General features: G+C 45.3%; 1 protein-coding gene across 2 annotated transcripts in view; it reads right to left on the bottom strand.

The window, feature by feature from the left end:
• RNF213 (ring finger protein 213) overlaps window positions 1–19,801 on the bottom strand; it is a 1,978,231-nt gene that overhangs the window by 431,556 nt on the left and 1,526,874 nt on the right. For both annotated transcript variants that reach the window (XM_069199724.1, XM_069199725.1), the window contains 5 exons: window positions 3,807–3,946; window positions 2,657–2,808; window positions 1,939–2,157; window positions 813–985; window positions 496–616 (listed from right to left, as the gene is read on the bottom strand). In XM_069199724.1, the coding sequence (XP_069055825.1) occupies window positions 496–616; window positions 813–985; window positions 1,939–2,157; window positions 2,657–2,808; window positions 3,807–3,946 (805 nt within the window). The remainder of the gene's footprint in view (window positions 1–495; window positions 617–812; window positions 986–1,938; window positions 2,158–2,656; window positions 2,809–3,806; window positions 3,947–19,801) is intronic.

The following is a 19,801-nucleotide window of genomic DNA, read 5'->3' as shown; positions in this document are numbered from 1 at the left end:
CAAGTATTTCACATGGCAATGCGGGCAGAACCTAAAAGGCGTGCATTCCTTTATGATGAAACACATTTTCAGAGGGGCTGGTAAGAAGGTCAAAGGTATGCCCAGAAGGGCAGTGCCACGAAGTACATTTGGAGCTGTTAATTCTACATTTTCACTTGCTTATGTGCTCCTTAAGCAAGCGTGAAAGGTACTGCAAAACAACAACTACATTACACAATCAGTTACCTTGGCATCAGTGCTTTAGATTTAAAAAAAACAGTACAGGGTATGGCTATTCACCATTTCTGATGGAGAATTTGCGCTGCGCTGGGTGTGCTATACAAAATATGGAATAAATGGCACTCATTTTGTAGACAGAGTTGAAGATAAGGAGCATTGTATCATCAGCACAATCTGGCACTATTGTTGAAATACTGGAAGGATTAAACCCATTTTGAGATAGGATTTTGTGCAGCTTGGCAGTTCTATACAAAAATTTCACTTTAGTATTATTACCTTGCCCAGCATGACAGTATGCTCCTTCACAAGTTTGAGCAGCTCTGGTTCATGAGTTTCGACTCCCAGCAGCACATGTTCCACAAACAATGCCATGGAGAAAATACAATTCCAACCCATCCTAGGGACGCAAACAGAAGAGGTCAGTATTGGGAATAAGCAATGTGAACAGGTCTATAAATTAGAGAGGTGGAAAATAAAAATCTGCCCAAAGTAGGAAAAGAGTTGGATAATAGAGGCCTAAGGGTACAGGAGAAAGCAATAACACAATCAGCACTGAAAACCTGTGTATACAAGATTGAGTTAATGATGCTTACCTGACTTCCTGAAGCCATCTCATGGCTTGACCCTGCAAGTTGCTTCTGGTGTAGATCACTTCCAGGGGCATTTGAAGGTTTTTCACAAGCCGCAACCAATGCCGAGGGCTGGGTTGCAACACATGCACTTCCAGCATCTCAACACAGGCAACAGCAGCAAAGACATCAAGAACCTGGAGAAAGGCAAACACCACAAAGTAAATTACGATGTGATTTGTACACACCGACCATAAGCGCTCTTTAGATGATTGAGAATATCCCCTCCATCACTTTTAAACGATTACACTATATCAGTGGTTCTTAACCTGTGGTATGGGGATCCCTGGGGGTCCACAAAGCATTCTAAGGGGGGGGGGGGGGTCCATGACTGCTGAGAAAACTATATGATAATAACAGTTTATTAAAGTGTATATAAATAAAAAAGCAAAAAAGGTCAGAAATTTAAAACACTGTAAGTGTGAAGGACTTTGAAACTGGCAGTGCAAGTGTATCTAATAGGATATAGTACGAACAATAACTGGCCTACACTGAATTTAGAAAAGTTACAACCTTCCCACTAGAATGAAAATTCTGATTTTTTTTTATATTGGTTTGAGAATGAAATAACATATTTCACCATTTATGTAGTTGGTTGCTAAATGCTTGATTCTGTCATTTTTGTGTATTGTTTTGATGTTCAAATCAATGAAGATGCTTATGCAGAGGTTTCTAACTTCCATTATTGACCCAGTAGGGGGGCCTCTGATTCCACTAATGATCCAGTAGGGTTCCCCAGGCTCCAGTAACGATTAAGTGGGGGTCCACAGAAGTCAAAAAGTTAAGAACCACTGTACTATTTGATATGAAAAATGTATCTATTAAAAAGATATAAATATATTTAGAAAATCTGTAAAAGCCAAATAATGGGAATATGAATGCCAAAGTTTACAGTCTTATTACAGCCTTCCTTCGTGGCTTTTTATTTGGTACAGCCAACATACTCACTACACCATCTCATATGTTTAGTTATGAAGTGAAAGCCAGCAGTGTCAGATTTTAATCTGGTAACTTTAACAGAGGATTAGCTGTAAAGTAGCTAAACTCACCTCTGTTGCACACAGAAGGATTCATGCTGAAAATGTCTTACCATCTGATGACTTGCTCCTGCTTCCACTTCCCCAATTCTCATAGTCAGAGACTCAACAACACGAGGATTCACGGCAAGAATGCGGGAGAAGTTGTGCAGTCTGTGCATGAACTGGTGATAGGCTATGTTGACCCATGGAAGGCAATTCACTGCATTCTCCTTTACTGCACATGATGCTTTAATTTCATCAATGCAGGATAACAAGGCCATCTGCAGATACTGAAGTGTTCAGGGAATGTAAACAGAATGTGAGTTAGGACAGGGTAACTGATCTATGTAACTGTTAGCATAGAACACTTTAAGACATGCACCTAAGTGTATCAAATACTTAAACTCACTGAACACTTCCCACAAATGCTTTGTGTCCATGTTTCAAAAGATCGCCCTTCAGGAACGAACTCCCTACTATTAAATGATTGTTATAAGCTAAAAAATGTATATCATTTTGGAAACTCATCACATGGCCACTCAAACAAACAACCCCCACACAAACAGTAACACTTACGCTGCTAGGAATTACAGCAGCTTCAGTCCTCTCCTATACCTAACATGAATCTCAACCGCATTTACTTTGACGGGTGTAAACAGACAGTGTGGCTTGTCCTGGCTCACCTGCACACAGTATGATGCTGGAACTGCCTAAGCCCAGCTTTACTTCTTATACTTGGAAGAGGCGCTTCATGCTTGGATGAACATTTAAATACTTTTCCATAACTACCTGTAACTCGTCGAGAGAAGAAACACTCATGCTCAGCAGGAGAAAATCTCGAACGTAGCGCAGGAACAGCTCTTCACGGTCACTTTCATTCAGCTTCGAAATGAATTTTCCCAGTGGAGTTTGGATGAAGATATCCACAAACTTCTCTGTGCCTGCCAGAGGTGGAAGGATGGGTTCGGAATTATTAATTTTCATTTAAATCTGAAAGTCAAGCATGTGTTTTCGGCCTGAATATGGGCTACAATGCTGCCCCCAAACAAACGCACAGCAATGGAATATTTGTGAACAGAGTAGGCTTTAAGAGGGTCTTCTGCTCCCACTCACCTCCTTCCAGAACTCGCTGGGTAGAAAAACTTCAAAATCATACAGACATTACTTTCAATGAACGCTGAAAAATATGCAAGCACTAATGCACAAAATGGGGAGTACTACAGGATTCATCTACTGCGTGAATTATAATGGATTAAGAACACAGAAATCATGCTGAAATAATTTAATGCCCACTGTAAGAAGAACTTTTTCATCTCAATTAGCACATTTGATTGCACAGTTTGCTCACTTCTTGTCTTGTATGTATTTTGTGAGTCTGTTGGATGTTTGCATTGCTGCTGCACTTACTGCACTTGGTTCTGGTCTATCACTGAAGCTTAGACTGCTGCTGGTTATTTCATGCTTGTTCTGTGTTAAGGCGACTTAGCCTGCTGCTGACCATGCAATACCATGTTCCGTGATGGAAGGTTGCATACCAACAGGTTATATCTGGGGGATGCAGTGCTGCTGCCTGTATTTTTAGTTTCCAATGCCGATATTTGTACTTTTTGGTTGAGAGAAGCTTAGCCTGATAATGGAAGTACGGAAACCTTTCTGAGTGAGGGAAGCTTGCTCTACTGCTGAAACCAAATCTTATTTGGAATTGGAGTAGGGCGTGGGGGTACGTAGCCGTGTACGTCTGGTGCCTTTTAAATACCATTTGTTTGGCTAAAGGATGCTCTTACTCTTCATTACAATACTATACATGCTATGTGTCATGAGGTTTGCAGAGCTGAATCATCTGCTTTAGCTGTTCCTTTGGTGAAGCAGATTTAAGTTTTCAGGAGCAAATTCATCTTAATAATTAAAACAGAACATGCTGGAAATCGTCTTCACATACCTTCTCCATCTCTTATGAACTGAGCTTGGGAATAGATCTCCTCCAAGTAGTCTTTGATCCTCCAGCTGAAAGGCAGAGAATTGCTCACTCTTTCTGGAATCTTCATATAATTCTGCACCAGGATTGTATCTGCCTGAGAGCTGCAAAACATGGGAAGAAAATCATCTCACTGATATAATATACATATATATACACATACACACACACACACTTATTTATTGTTATCTCAAGTAACTATTACTTGTGAGCTAAGGAAACTATAACTTGTACCCCCACCATGCAGTTTTCTCATCAATAATTTTATTTTAAATGTTGCTGTGATATTATCAATGATGTCATAGAATATGTCATGAGTGATGCAATATGTGAGATAATAAGCCATGCATGGCGAGGGCACGAGTAATAGATACCTTAGAGCACGATCCTAACTATAACTACATAGTTGATATATATGTGGGATAAAATCCAGCTACACTAGTGCTTTTCATAATGCCAGCATGCCACTCTGAGAACTATGTAGTTTCAAACCACAAACACTAAGCACATACTACATATTCAATAACCAGTTGCAGAATGACTGGTCAAGTGTAATATCAGTTTGGTGACATTTCAATGAATCACTACTGAATTAGAAGATGAAACACTGTCAGTGAAGGTGAGATCTTTCTTGAACAGTTTAGATTTTGGTTGGTTCTGAATGAAAGTGACACTACAAGTAAATCATTATTTAAAGGATAAAGTGACCCGCTGCACGATGTACGAATATTGAAAATCACAGGGGAGTTCCATAACCATACAGAGGAACGAGGCAGTAGGCCAAGTTCCTTCATAAGGTTATGGAACTTCAAGGTGGCTTGCAATATTCCTGTGTGCAGCAGGGGGTGCTTTATCCCATATAATAGATGGTCACAGCATAACCATTTCCACAAACCACTTAAAACAATGGTGTGTAGCTCTTTCATAAGAGTGAGCATGTTTGCATACATGAAGATTAAAAATAGAACCCTTACTGCAAAATTAAACACATGAAAAACCTGTTAGATATTTGTTGTAAAAAGGTGTTAGAAACAGTTCAATAGACGTCAATTAAAAAAAAAGGCTGCAGTAGCTCGGAATGTGTGGAAACATGATTAAAGATTCTAACTTTTCTATAATACTCTAAGGAGTGCAAAAAAGAAACATGTTCTTTCTGCTTTTCACTACAAGCAAAGAAAAGTAATGTTTCAATTGTGTTGCTTAAAACGGCTTCTCCGTCTCCTTCCTGACCTGCTTTTCATCTCAGCTGCTGGCAGCAAGCATTGTGACTTCACACCTCGACTGCAGTAACTTATTACAGTTGACTTCTGATGTCTTTTTTTTTTTTTAAATATAATTGACGACTGGATGCGTCGCGTCACTAATTATAAAGAAATTAGAGTTCAGGTTTATACAGGGAATGTCTAATCCCATATATTATATATAAATAATTGTTGGTAAAAATAAAGAGAACAATATATGTGGCCAAATGACACATTTTATTTGGAACTGCATAATTAAACACACTTTCACTCATGTATTGCTACAGTATAAAGATCTATTACCACAGTATAACATAAATGGAACTGCCCTGAAGAACCAGTTACTTACCGGTGTTAACAATCTTTTGACTAAAGACTCTATTTAGCCACAGATTCCTCACTATTTGAATATTACCCCAAGCCTGGTTCCTTAATCTTTTCAGCAGCACCTCTGTGTGCAGGTAGGCTGAGTCCTGCAGCTCCACACCGATGCCGTTCTGCTCCAGAAATCATGTTCAGAGCCTATATACAAGCCACTCCCACATGTGGACATCAGTTGCTTTCAGGAGTGCTCGCGCACCAAGATGCAGAGCCCCAAAAGAAAATTAGTGTGACCAGTATGCAGATTCCTTGACTTGGGATCTTATTAATGGATAGATACCAATAACAGAACCCGGATAATGAAAGAGTCTGTGAGGAATCTGCAGCTGGAAAGAGTCTCTACTAGAAAGAGTGTTACTAAAGGTAAGACACTTTTTAATTCTAACAGAGACTTCTAGCCACAGACTCCTCACCTTTTAAATAGATATCAAAACAATACCTATTTGGAGGTGGGTCTCTGAATTAACTCAAACCAGAAAGTCCTGCAGGACTGAGCGGCCAAAATGCCCCTCTCAGTGAGGCTGACTATCCAGACAACAGTGCTTCATCAATATATGGAGGGATGCCTATTTAGCTGCCTGGGAATTGTCCAAGGCAGTGACTTCTTGTGCAATGCAGTAGTAGCAGCTTTCGCTCTGGTAGAACGAGCATGAAGTCCTTCCAGATGGTTGCACTGTGTACCAGATCTTAATGCGGAGCATGATCAAACTGACAATGGTTGTCTTCTACACAGCATTGCCCTTTTTCACTACAGAGAACCCTACCATGAGCGGATTGTTCATCCGATATTCTTTTGTGCAATCTATGTAAAAGGTTAGCGCTCTCGTGGGGTCCAAGTGAAGGAGTCTCTCCTCCTTTCCAGTGAGGTAGAGCATAGAATGCTGGCAAGGTAATGCACTGATCGACATGGAATGGAATCTAAATTTTTGTCAGGAAAGATGCCTGTGTCTGCAGTACCAACTTGTCTGAGAAGAAGGTGGTGAATGTCAGGTTGACACAGAAAAGTTGAAGCTTGCTCACATGCTGCATCGATATAATGGTGGTGAGGAAGACTGACGGTGAGAAGTCGAAAGGGGCATCTATGTAGCGGTTTGAAGGAAGTGCACATCAGGAATTTAAGGGATTGAAGGACCTTAAGGTTCCAGTGTGGATTGAAAAAGAGAAAGGGAGGTCACTAATGTTATAATCCTTTTAAAAAATGCATTACTGGAGACATGATCAATGAAGGCTCATTGTGCAACCGCAAAACAGCAGAAAGAGTTGAAATGTACCTTTCAACAGTGCCCAGACCAAAGGCAAGGCCAAAACAAATAGCAAAACATCAGATCGCTTCACATGGAGGGGTCTATCTGCCTAGTGCCGCACCAAGCCATAGGTTTGTCCCAACAACTGGTGTATGCAGTTTTCGTCGTAGGACACCTGGCTGCTACGATGACATCAACCACCTACTGAGGAAAGTTGAATGTGGTCAGCTGCTGCCCCTCAATTTCCAAGCATGAAAGTGGAGATTGAAGAGGTGCAGACTCCTGCGCCCTCCTGCAACAGCTCAATCCTCCTGGAGGGGCAGCCTGACTGGAGATCAGATGTTCATGTCCAGGAGTTCTGGATACCATACGCTCCATGCCCAATCCGGAGCATGTAGGATGACTTTGGCCCTATAGGTCCTTATCTTCCTGAAACATCAGGGCAGGAGGGTATCTGCAGAAAGGCATACAGGAGCCCCAAGTTCTACTAGAGGCGGAACGGATTTCCAAGCATAAAACTTCAATGCCTGTAAGTGCTGACACTGTACATTCTCTGCAGTGGCGAAGAGATCAAGCCAAGGTTCTCCCCATTCACAGAAGAGACCTTGCCCCACCTCCCGTCGTAACAGCCACTTGTGATCTGCAAGTTCCTCTACCCAGGCATTCAAAGAGCCTGCTAGGTGGTTCCCCACAGGGTGTTGCTGTTGTCATGAGTACCTGAACCAACCTCCCCTTGATGGATGGAAGAAAGGCTTTCAATGCCAAGAGGAAGGCACTCAGCTCTGGAAGGTTGATTATGGAGCCAGGACTCCACCGGTGACTAGAGACCTCTGATCTTCACCTCTCCCAGATGGTCACCCAACCCAGAAGTGATGTATCACTCACTATTGCCGGCCACAGGTGGGTGGGTGTCTGTTGCAGACCCAATCTTGGTCCAGTAACCAATGCTGCAGATCTGTTTCAGTCTCCTTTGAAATCTGAACATGGTCAGACAAGTCCCCCTTTTGTTGGGCCCACTAAGATATTTGTTTCCGCTGCAGAGTCCAGATATTATAGTCTGAATGTTCTGGACTCTCTTTGCCAGGGGATCCTCTGAGAAGGAGGCAGGTGTGACTTGGTACGTTGATAGTGAACTTCAAAGATGATAGGAAGTTTGCCCTAGTCTAGCGGTGATTGGCAGTTGCTGAGGTAGGGGAAGTCTAGCACCCCTGACCTCCGAAGGTGTGCTGTCACCACCGCCATCACTTTTGTAAACACCTGAAGGACACTGATTAGAAAAAGGAGAGCACAATGAACTGAAAATAATGCTGCGCCACAATGAGCCGCAGTGGTGCCAAAAGGCTTCCAGGATGCATCAGGCAGGTCTAACGCCAACAAGACTTGAACAAGAGTGAGAATTTTAAATTTCTCTACCCGGAGTAAGTCCATGAAAGGGAGCAGGTCTAAAGTAGAACTAAGGTCTCTTTCCTTTTTGAGCACCAGGAAGTAGCAGGAATAACAGCCACATCACCCTCCCAACATCCTTTTTGGCCAAAAGGGCTTGCACTTCCTGCCGCAAAATGGAGAGATGGTCCTCCGTCAGTCACTTAGTGTGGCGGGGGATGTAAGGCAGTTATAGGAAAAATAAGTAGTGTACATCCTCACTGAACAATAACAGGACCTGCAGAATCCACCTGTCTGATGTTAGGGCCTGCCAATCAGGCAAGAATCGTCAAATCCTGCTTCCCACTGGGGGCTGTGCTCCACTAAGAGCACAAAAAGGGGTTTAGTTTGTTTGACTCCTGCAAGGGTGGTAGTGAACTGGGTGGTTGAGTGACCTTGACCACTCAGGTAGTGAACATCATGGCCTCAAAAGCAAAACTGATGAGCACCATGTGTAGGTTGGATTAGCTGGTGGCATGACATACCTCTGCCAAAGCTGCGAAAGGAGCAGTAGGGCTGATGCGAATGGCGAGGTTGGGCAGATAAGCTCAGAGAGCATGGCATGGCCCAGCTCCCCTTGAACTGCTCAACAGTTTAATCTATTTTATCCATGCTACTGATACCTTTCATGAGGTGGTAATACACAATTTGAAAAAAGTGATTAAGGAAAAGTAAATAATCTGGGGCAATCTTACTTGGAGTCAATTGAGTGTTATGAAATCTCTAAAAAAAGACAATAATATAATCATCTGGCTGTTCAACAAAGGGGACAATATAGTGATTTTATGTAAGGAAATGCTCTTGGCAGAGGGTCATTCACAAATGAGCAATACCTGCTGCTATATTGAAATTGAAAGAGAGGAATTTTCTAAAACTGCTAGGAATTATCTGGAGTTTATTGATTGGAAAAATCGCTGGTTGATTTGAGATGGAGCGATACTTGTATATTAAATATGCTATTCCTACTCATTTTAAACCTCCTGCCCAAGATTCATATGAATGGCTTCAATCCCCTGGGATGCCCCATTGTGACTTCATAGGACAGCTTGTTAGGAAAAAAAACATCTAGATACACTGATTTCTTCCTAAGCCCTTTTGTTGCTGCACTCCCCTCATAGATCAATGTTAGCCAGAACTTTCCATGGCACATTGAGGGAAGAACATTTTTTTAGTAACGACTCTGTATGTTGCTCCTTATACCAGTAATAACCATGGCCAGGTGATTAGGTTTGTACGAAGTTGGATCTGTATATACTATTTCAAAGTAAGAAAAGGGGGGAAAGAGTCCAAGGGTTCCCCTTAGAGGTAAGATAGTGGCAAAAAGAGATCATTCTAATGCTCTATTTTGTAGTAGTGTGGTCGAGCAGTAGGCTTATCAGAGGGTAGTGTTAAGCATTTGTTGTACACACACACAGGCAATAAATGAGGAACACACACTCAAAGACAAATTCCAGGCCAATAGGTTTTTATATAGAACAATATCTTTTCTTAGTTTATTTTAAGAACCACAGGTTCAAGATTTACAAGTAATACTTCAAATGAAAGGTATTCTAGGAACTTTGAATAATCACAATAGCATGTACAGTTTTGACAAAAATGGCAATAAGCTATTTTAAAAGTGGACACAGTGCAAAAATCAACAGTTCCTGGGGGAGGTAAGTAATTGTTAAGTTCACAGGTAAGTAAACCCACTACAGGGTTCAAAGTTGGGTATAAGGTAGCCCACCGTTGGGAGTTCAAAGCAACCCCAAAGTTACCACACCAGCAGCTCAGGGCCAGTCAGGTGCAGAGGTCAAAGTGGTGCCCAAAACACATAGGCTTCAATGGAAATAGGGGTGCCCTGGTTCCAGGCTGCCAGCAGGTAAGTACCCACGTCCTCGGAGGGCAGACCGGGGGGGGGGGGGGTTGTAGGGCACTGGGGGACACACAAGTAGGCACAGAAAGTACACCCTCTGCGGCACAGGGGCGGCCGGGTGCAGAGTGCAAACAGGCGTCAGGTTTCTGATAGGAATCAATGGGGAGATCCGGTGGTCTCTTTAACGATGCAGGCAGGCACGGGGGGTACTCGGGGTAGCCACTACCTGGGCTAGGCAGAGGGTCCAGGCGTCGAGTTCCTTGTTACAGGCAGTCACGGTCAGGGGGAGCCTCTGGATCTCCTCTGCAGGCGTCGATGTGGGGGCTCAGGGGGGTCAACTCTGGCTACTCACAGGCTCGCAGTCGCCGGGGAGTCCTCCCTGTAGTGTTAGTTTTTCGCAGGTTGAGCCGGGGGCGTCAAGTTCAGAGTGGAAATTCTCATGCTTCTGGTGGGGAAACGTGTGGTCTTTACCACCTGGACCAAGCACTGCACCCGCAGTCCTCAGGATCAGAAGGAACTGAACTCCAGAGCAGGAGTGATCCTCAGGCGACCCTCTGCCTATCCCAGTCAGTGGCTGGCCCGAGAAGCCCCCCTATGCCCTGCCTGCACCGCTAGAGTGACCCCTGGGTCCCTCCATTGATTCCCATTCAAAACCCGACGCCTGCTTTGCACACTGCACCCAGTCGCCGCTGTGGGTGTGTTTTGTGTGCCTACTTGGGTCCCCCCCAGTGCTCTACAAAACCCCCCTGGTCTGCCCTTCGAAGACACAGGTACTAACCTGTTGGCAGGCTGGAACTGGAGCACTCCTGTTCTCCATAGGTGCCTATGTGTTTTGGGCCCTCCTTTGACCTCTGCACCTGACCGGCCCTGTGTTGCTGGTGTAGTAACTTTGGGGTTGCCTTGAACCCCCAATGGTGGGCTGCCTATGCCCAGGAACTTGAACTTGTAAGTGCCTTACTTACCTGACAAACTAACCCTTACTTACCTACCCCAGGAACTGTTGACTTTTGCACTGTGTCCACTTTTAAAATAGCTTATCGACATTTTAACTAAAACTGTGTATGTTACTGCTCTAATTCAAAGTTCCTAACTTACCTGTGTGGAGTTCCTTGCATTTTATATATTCACTTAAAATCTTGAAACCTGTGGTTTTATAATAAATTAAGAAAATATATTTTTCTATATAAAAACTATTGGCCTGGAGTTAAGTCTTTGAGTGTGTGTTCCTCATTTATTGCCTGTGCGTGTGTACAACAAATGCTTAACCCTCAGATAAGCCTACTTCTCGACCACACTACCACAAAATAGAGCAATAGAATTATCTCTTTTTGCCACTATCTTACCTCTAAGGGGAACCCTTGGACTCTGTGCACACTATCTCTTACTTTGAAATAGTAAATACAGAGCCAACTTCCTACAGTGATGGAGGAACCCCAGGTGGAATGACTCTTTTGAGGCCTATCATGATGGTTTCTGATAACTGGAATTCAGAATAAAGAGATATGTTATCTGTTTTGGAGGCAACCAGCAAAAGCTGTCAAATGAAGACAAATAGATGAGTATGCTAAATTTGCTTTTTTGGAAATGCAGTAAATAACAAACAATGTCTTAGACTGAGGCTTTCAGTGGGTCAATGTATTTTGGTGTATAGTAGAATATAAAACGTTTCCGTTTCGCAGCATAACACTGTCGGGTTATAGGTCTACGTGCCTTTTTAGGAATGTTCATGCATTCTGGCCGTAAATTTAAATAACTGAACTCTGTGACTATGCTTGATCTGACCTTCATTTTGAGTGAGAAGGTCCGGCCTGTTGGGGAGTTTTGAGTTGGGAACTATGGACAGTTCCAGAAGTGTTGTGAACCAACGTTAACATGCCCATTTGGGAGCTGCAAGGCTCATGGTGAGTGAAGTTTGTCTCAGTTTGTGCACTAGAGACGAAATGAGTCAAAGAGGTAGAAAAGAGTGGGCAAATATCCCTGACCAATTCATCCATAGAGCATGGCCCTTGGCTGAAGGTGAGGATATCTGGAGGTGATGTTTTGGCATTTTGTATCTTCTGTGGTGCTGAACAGATCTTTTTGAGGTGTTCCCCACTTTTGAAAGTACTGGTGAAGGACTTGTGGGTGGAATTTTCATTCATGGACTTATTGCTGCATCCTGATGAGGCGGTCTGCAAACCGGTTATCCATGCATGGGAGATAATCTGGCACTAAACAAAAGCATTTGTGAATTACCCACTTCCATATTGTTTGAGCAAGATGGGACAATTGTGTAGAGCATTCCCCCGCCCGTTTCTGCAGATAATACATGGCTGTCGTGTTGTCTGTGTGGACTAAAACCACTTTGTGGGAGAGTTGTGGCAGAAAGGCTTCGACTGCTAGAAACACTGCCTACAACTCCAAGTAATTGATGTGGGAGGCTTGTTGAATGGGATCCCATATTCCTTGTTTAGTGAGGTTGTTGTGGTGAGCTCCCCAACCTGTCTGTGATGCATCTATAGTCAGAGGAATTTGAGGCACAGGGTCCTGAAAGGGATGCCCCTTGAAAAGATTAGTGGGATTCCACCATTAGAAAGAGCGCTGAGTCTGGCAGTCCAACAACACTAGATCTTGGAGAGAACCCTGTGACTGAGACCACTGACGAGACATACATTGCTGTAAGGTATGCTTGTGTAGTCTGGCATGGGGAACAATGCCGATACAAGATGTCATCATCCCTAGTAGTTGCTGTAGTTCCTGACTGTGTACGTTTGATTTTCCTGTAGCTGAGAAATTAAAGTGTGAACAGTTTGGATTTGAGTTGGGCTTGGATATACCAATTCCCATGCATTGAAGTAAATAAGCAGTGGTAGAGCTGATTCAGTTTCTCCGCCTCAACTACGGAAGTGTGAGTCAAAAGCAAGCTGAGGAGCGAGTTGAGGTGTGTGAGGAGTGCGAGGAAGCCCATCTGTCATCCGCCGGTCCGGAACTCGTTGCCAGGGGGCCGCGGACGGGACGTGACAGGGAGAGGAGAGGAAGGTAAGGCAAGGGGCTCAGGGGGGTGAGTGGCAGCACAAGGCATTGAGAGGCACTTAGAGGAGGTGGTCGCGGTGGCTTGTGGTGCGGGGGCAGGTGGTAGAGGGTAGGAGAGGAGTCAGAGGCTGTGCTGTGGGGACATGGGGGTATCGGAGGCCTGCGGCCCAGGGCGGGCTGGATTGGTGAGGGGGAGGCATATGTTTGTCTGTTGGCTTCACCCACTAGACTTAACTGCCTGGCTTGCCGTCCTGCTGCCCTTTCGGCATCTGCACCCTGCCTCCCTCCCTGTGCCCCCAGCTCCTCCAACTCGGTTCTCTGTCCCCCTCTACCCTCCCCTGTCTTCACTCTCCTCCCTACTTCTGTCCCCGTCTTGCAGCAGGGGGCCCCCCTAACCCCTGCCTTGCATCCTTCCCCTTGTCCCCTGTTCCCCTCGGCCCGAGCTCCTGGACTCCTGATCCTCCTGATCCCCTAACCCTTGCCATCGAGCAGGTAGGGCAGGCGGAGAGGGTAGCAAGTGGGGCCGGAGCTGGTCGGACTGCACGGTCCTGCCCTACCCTTGACCCCCCCTCATCCGCTCATCAGGCTCAACAGGCCCCCCGATCACCTGCATTTGCCTCTCTGACCCCAGGCTAGACGCTGCAATCCTAAAGTTAATCCAACCCAACACGTCCTCAGCTTAGAGGGACAACCCCTGCATCATCCAGACCTACTCCTCAGTTTGCAGGTGACAGGCGAGTGCGGTGTCTGTAATCATTCACCACAAAGGGTGTGCCCAGGCATCCGCAGAAGCGGCCCTCATAGGGTGGGCGTGGCTTGCGGACGGCTGCTGAGCCACACTTGCCAACAGCTGACCGTCAACTCTACTACGCCACCACTTCTACTACCACTACCACTACCACCACCACTATCACTTCATCAGCAGAAACTCACGAGTACTGCAGGAGGCAAAATAGGGAAGGAAGAGAAGGAAGGGGACCACATGACCATGCGGTCAGATAAAACTAAAAAGCCCCCCCTAACAGAACTGCAATGGGAAAAAGGAAGAGGAGACCTCAAGCTCCGGATAGCCAGCATGTGGAACAGAATAGCCCACCCCTCACTGTGATTGAGTCACAGCCAGACCAGAATGGAGAAGGGGAGCTACCCATCTCCAGACCTCACACTGGCCACAGTCTGGAACTTAAAAACAGCCTGGAACAATCTAAAAAGTGCTGCATCACTAACTGCCAACTGGAAATTTACACCAAGTTCTCCTTTCTAAAAAACGGCGCTCCTGTCCTCCTCTCTAATAGCATTGACACCCAGGGGTTACAGCCACCATTAATCCTGTCAATCCTTACAAACACAGCAGAAAGCTCTCCATCAGAAATGACTCTGCTACAACAGGGGCTTCATCAAGCCTAAGCCCTGCTCAGCTTCTCGCAACCAGCACAACCTTGACGACCCTGGGGCAACCTGCAAAAGTCTTCAGGGCAGAGGTACATGAAGAGCCCAGGCGGACTCCAGAGAATTCATGGTGGGCTTCCCCCCAACAGAACGCGACCCACCAAATCCATCTAGCGCTCCATGGACTTAAAGAGCACAGCCTAACCCTATCATTAAGTAGGGACAGCTGCCCACAGACGCCCTGGCCATTCCCTTGATGGCTCCAGATGCTGCTTGCCAGGGAACTACAACAAACGAAGGATCTCAGAACCCCTCATCTCTTCCTGTAAATACAAAAACAGAGGGCCTCAGCACAGGGGCGGACAAAGAAACCTTATCCTACTTAAACACACAAGACATGCTTGTTGCATACTCCCCCTCTGCTACACAATTCACTCTAGAACCCAGCCAGCAGATTCCAGATGGCGAAGCAAGGACCAACGTGACCATTCCACCTTTCAGTCAACCATCTCCAAATGACGGCACAAGGATCAGATCAAGCACAGACACAAGCGCTGCACCAACAACTGGTCAGGACCCTGATACAAACCATCACAATTCACATATGGATGGTGCCTGGGCCTCCCTGCTTAACACCATGCAGCTTCTAGTTGAAGCACTCCACTATCAATCGGACAAAATGGACGTCCAGTTAACTCTGCTTAACACCTTGGCAGTATTCGTAGCAGGCATTGATGAGAAACTAGGCAACCTCAAATCCCTCTTCATGCACTTGCAGGAAAATCCCACAAGCACTTCCACGTGCTGCTCATGCGGGCCAATAATAGACAAACTATCCACATTAACTTTGATGCTCTCTAATCTCTGTGCATCTCTAAAAACAATCATCTTCCACACTTGCACCCCCCACCTGACCTTTCAACACATGCCCTGTTAAAAACTCACTTGGATCCACCCAAGACTACAACCAACAGCCTGGGAACAAAAAGCGATGACAGGACAAATGATCCCATCCAGGAGACTCATGCAATAGCAACCCCTTGCAATTTGACTCCAACAGCTACCGCACCCGAACCATTAACGGTTAAACTCTCAACTGGCAGTCCTGTGGATGGCAACCCCATGGTGAAACCCAATATCAAGTAGAGACGCATTCAGTGGAGGAAAGGCCGCAAGAAGGGAATTGCAGGGTATGGAGTGAACCTGGCAGCTGCCCTCAAATTAACAATACCCGCTATCTAGGCCTCCAATGAAGCTATGTCTCCCGGGTCACCTGCTCCAGCATCAATCTGAGGACCCACCCTCAAATCTGGCCACCAAGCAGAAGACCACAGCTGGCCCGCAGAAGGGCTGGCAATGCCAGGGAATTCCAATCCCAGCTGCCCCAGCATATCCCTGTGGCTATATCCCCCAGAAGTTACAGTCAACTTACACAAGCAACTTCCCCCACTCCCACCCCGGCCCAGCGAATGGCCCCTCCTCCACAGGACCCGGGAGCAATCATTTTAACTTCCAGCCCCACACATCATGCACAAGTGGGGAACTCACCAATCAACAGGTCAAACAACTGCTGGAATCTGGGAGGAGGTCCCCCCCCCCCCCCAGGGAACACTCTGCAACCACTGCTAAAACTTAAAACTCGACCGGATCCCTTAACCACCAACTCACTAATTTTTCATCCTCAGTATACATCTAGGGGAGCTGGTGATTTCTTGAACAGGGGGAATACTCTTCGCCTACTTTCACATATTCCCTCTACAAGCGGCCTGAACACAACTGATCTCCTAGCAGTAGAACTTCTCCACCCAACTAACGCTACTGCCCCTGAATCCACAAAGACCACATGGAAGACAAGACTAATCGCCCAAACAATCTTAGGAGAAAGCACAACCTTCGAACACTGGGGTTTTAGTATTACCATGCACTGTGAGGTTGGCTACCCAACACCCTTACTAAAACTGGGTCCTGCCCCTGAATCAGACCCCTTGTGCAGGGAAACCCGCTCCATACTTAGGAGCGCCCGAGTTTGCTCTCCTATTTCATTACGTTCCTCGTCTACTGCTAGGGGTGATTCTCGGCCCCAAAAATTCTTCACTTCAGCTAATTTCTCTTTAAACAACAATGACCTAAGATGGGTTTCAAAAACAATCAACAACTGCAACAGGCAAGGGTGACAAACCTCAGACAAAAAGCGGACCCCACATTGTCAAAGGAGACCCTACACCTGTGTTCTTAGAATGTAAACGGCCTCCTTTCTAAATCTTTGGACCCTGACTTCAACCATTACATCAGCACTTTTGACATTATTATAATGCAGGAAACTTGGCTGGATGAACCCTTCCACTTGCAGGGCTACATGTGTTTTATCACCCCAGCAACCAGGAAGGTGAAGTATGGTCATCCACAAGGTGGCCTGGCCACTTACGTCTCTTTAGCACTATCGGTCAGAGACAGTCTCTTTAGCACTATCGGTCAGAGACACCCCTTTGCACTCCACCTGCTCCTCTATCAATATTGTGACAAGTGCCGCCACGAGTGCCCCCACAGCAGAGATAGTTTTTGTAAACACCTATCTACACCGGAAACTTAAACTTAGTGATGTTAACAACATAGTGGCTCTACACGAGAACTATATAAGTAGCGGCAGCATAGCTGACACAGCCAACATCATTGTTTCCGGCGATTTCAACTTACATCTGCTAGGATCCTCAACAGATGAAACTTCCATTGCCCTCTCCAGCGCTTGGGACCTTCCTACATAGGGGGCAAACAAACACGGCCATTCCACAAAGACCAGCAGGACTTTCCTGAATGGCTTACAAATGTTAAAGCTAAGATCCCAGAACAGCAGATTTACTGAGGACTTGCCTCCAGCAGCTTCATACTTTTCTACCACAGCCTCCACAATTGACTACACGTTTGTCACCCTTCCACTATTCAAACAAATAGCCTCCTACTGTCTAGACAACAGGAGTGAGAGCGACCCCTGCCCACAGGAACTATCCATCACCCTGGGGATAACCAAAATGGATAAAACGAATATTGCACAAATTACCACTTTCACCACAAACTGCAAACGGGTCAAATGTGGGCAATCAAACATAGATCTTGTCACCGAAACAGCAATGTATCTCGCACTTGAATTAGAAACAAACACCGACAGTGAAGTGCAGAAATGGAAACAACTCACAACCAGGCTTAGTGGAATTTTTGCAGAGCCAATCACTAACAGGCGACTGCCACCTCCTTCAGCCCTAACTCACTTGGCACAAGCCCACAGGACAGCACTACGAGATGTAAAGAGAAAAATGAACTCCTGCATAAGGCTGATCCGTAGAAGTCAGGGCAATCCAGACCTTCTGACAATCGTAAGGCACCACAAACAGTCATTGAACAAGCTAAAATGGGCAATCAATAGCAGCCACAGTGAAGACGTGGACTAGGCTACACTCGGACGCAAGGAGCAACAACAGGGCACGCTTCTGTCGTACAATATGCAACCTTACACTCCCATACCATGGTGACATTACATCACATTGCTGGAAGCTGTCTGGGCCCAATATCTTGGAGTCCATTTCAACGGCCTGACACCACTTAGCATGGCCTCACAATGTACGACTTCTCCAGGAAATCTTCTCCCACACAAGCCCTCTTTAAAGACCACATTCATACTACTCACTGACTCGGTTACTATAAAAAATCCGATAGCCAAGAGCAGGAGAGAGGGCACCCCGGGCCTGAATGGACTTCCGCATGCAGTCTTCAAGCACAACAGACCCTTCTAGGAAGAGAGTTTCGAACCGCTCTACCTGGAAATAGGACTAACAGGTACGATTCCACAGTCCTGGAAGGGGTCCATAATCTCCCCCATCTTTAAAACTGGGGACAGGTCGCTACCCTAATAGTTATTGTCTGCTCGCCTTAATCGACAATCACGCAAAGTATTTTGCAGGCCTGTTATTGGATCACCTGCTTGCATGGTCCACTAAAAAAGGAATAATCCCCACGATCCAAACAGGATTTTCCAAACATACTGGCACCATCTTGAACATCATGGCCATTGCCCTCTTAACCGACAAAGGTAAAACACTGAAACGTCAGCTCCATCTATGCTTTGTTGACTCCAAGGCCGTATTTGACCACGTGGACAGGAATCTGCTGTGGAAAAAGCTTGAAACCTGGGGGCTTCCACATCCACTCTTATTAATAACCCTTCATTCGGACACATGGATCCAGATAAAATTGGGTACAGGCACTCATCTTTCAAGGCGGATCCCTACTACTAAAGGTTTAAAACAGGGTTGTTTTGGCCCCCACACTGTTCAATCTATATTTAGCAGACTTAGTGGTCTCACTCACCCTCATAAACTTGCACCTCCCAAAAATTGGGGACCTGGAACTACCTTGCCTCATGTACACAGACGACCTCGTACTGATCAGCCATACGGAAATAGGCCTTCAGAGCTACACATGCCATCGAACATATATATATGTATGGAAAATATCACTTACCCAGTGTACATCTGTTCGTGGCATGTTCCGCTGCAGATTCACATGCTGTGCATTATCCTGCCATCTAGTGTTGGGCTCAGAGTGTTACAAGTTATTTTTCTTTGAAGAAGTGTTTTCGAGTCACAGGATCGAGTGACTCCTCCTCTTTGGTTCCATTGTGCATGGGCATCGACTCCACTGTTAGACTGTTTTCCCCCAGAGGGTAAAGGAAGGAGTGATAGAGTATAGGTACAAAGTAAGAGATGTCCATGCCAATGTAAATGTATACACATATGTACAAATGTTTGTAACTTCAACAACTATAGGCTTATGGGGAGGAGGGAGGGTGCATGTGAATCTGCAGCGGAACATGCCACGAACAGATGTACACTGCGTAAGTTACATTTTCTGTTCGATGGCATGTGTAGCTGCAGATACACATGCTGTGCATAGACTACAAAGCAATTTGCCCTCCCATAAATGAGCAGTGGTTAGCCTGTAGGAGTTGAAGTTGTTTGAAATAATGTTCTTAATACAGCTTGGCCTACTGCGGCTTGTTGTTGTGATAACACGTCTACACAGTAGTGTTTCGTGAATGTATGTGGTGTTGACCAAGTGGCAGCTTTACATATCTCAGCTAATGGTATATTCCCTAAAAAAGCCATTGTAGCACCTTTTTTCCTTGTAGAGTGTGCTTTAGGAGTAACTAAAAGCTGTCTTTTTTCTTTAATATAGCATGTTTGGATGCATCTTACAATCCATCTTGCTAAACCTTGCTTTGATATGGGATTGCCTGTATGAGGTCTTTGGAAAGCTACAAATAGTTGTTTAGTCTTTCTAAACGGTTTAGTTGCATCTATATAGTACATTAAAGCTCTTTTGATTAATGTATGTAGAGCTCTTTCTGCCACAGAATCTGGCTGT

The sequence above is a fragment of the Pleurodeles waltl genome, chromosome 7 (genome assembly GCF_031143425.1).
Source record: "Pleurodeles waltl isolate 20211129_DDA chromosome 7, aPleWal1.hap1.20221129, whole genome shotgun sequence".
NCBI classification, from domain to species: domain Eukaryota; kingdom Metazoa; phylum Chordata; class Amphibia; order Caudata; family Salamandridae; genus Pleurodeles; species Pleurodeles waltl.
The sequence above is the reverse complement of the archived record's forward strand: the minus strand, read 5'-3'. Positions and strand labels throughout refer to the sequence as shown.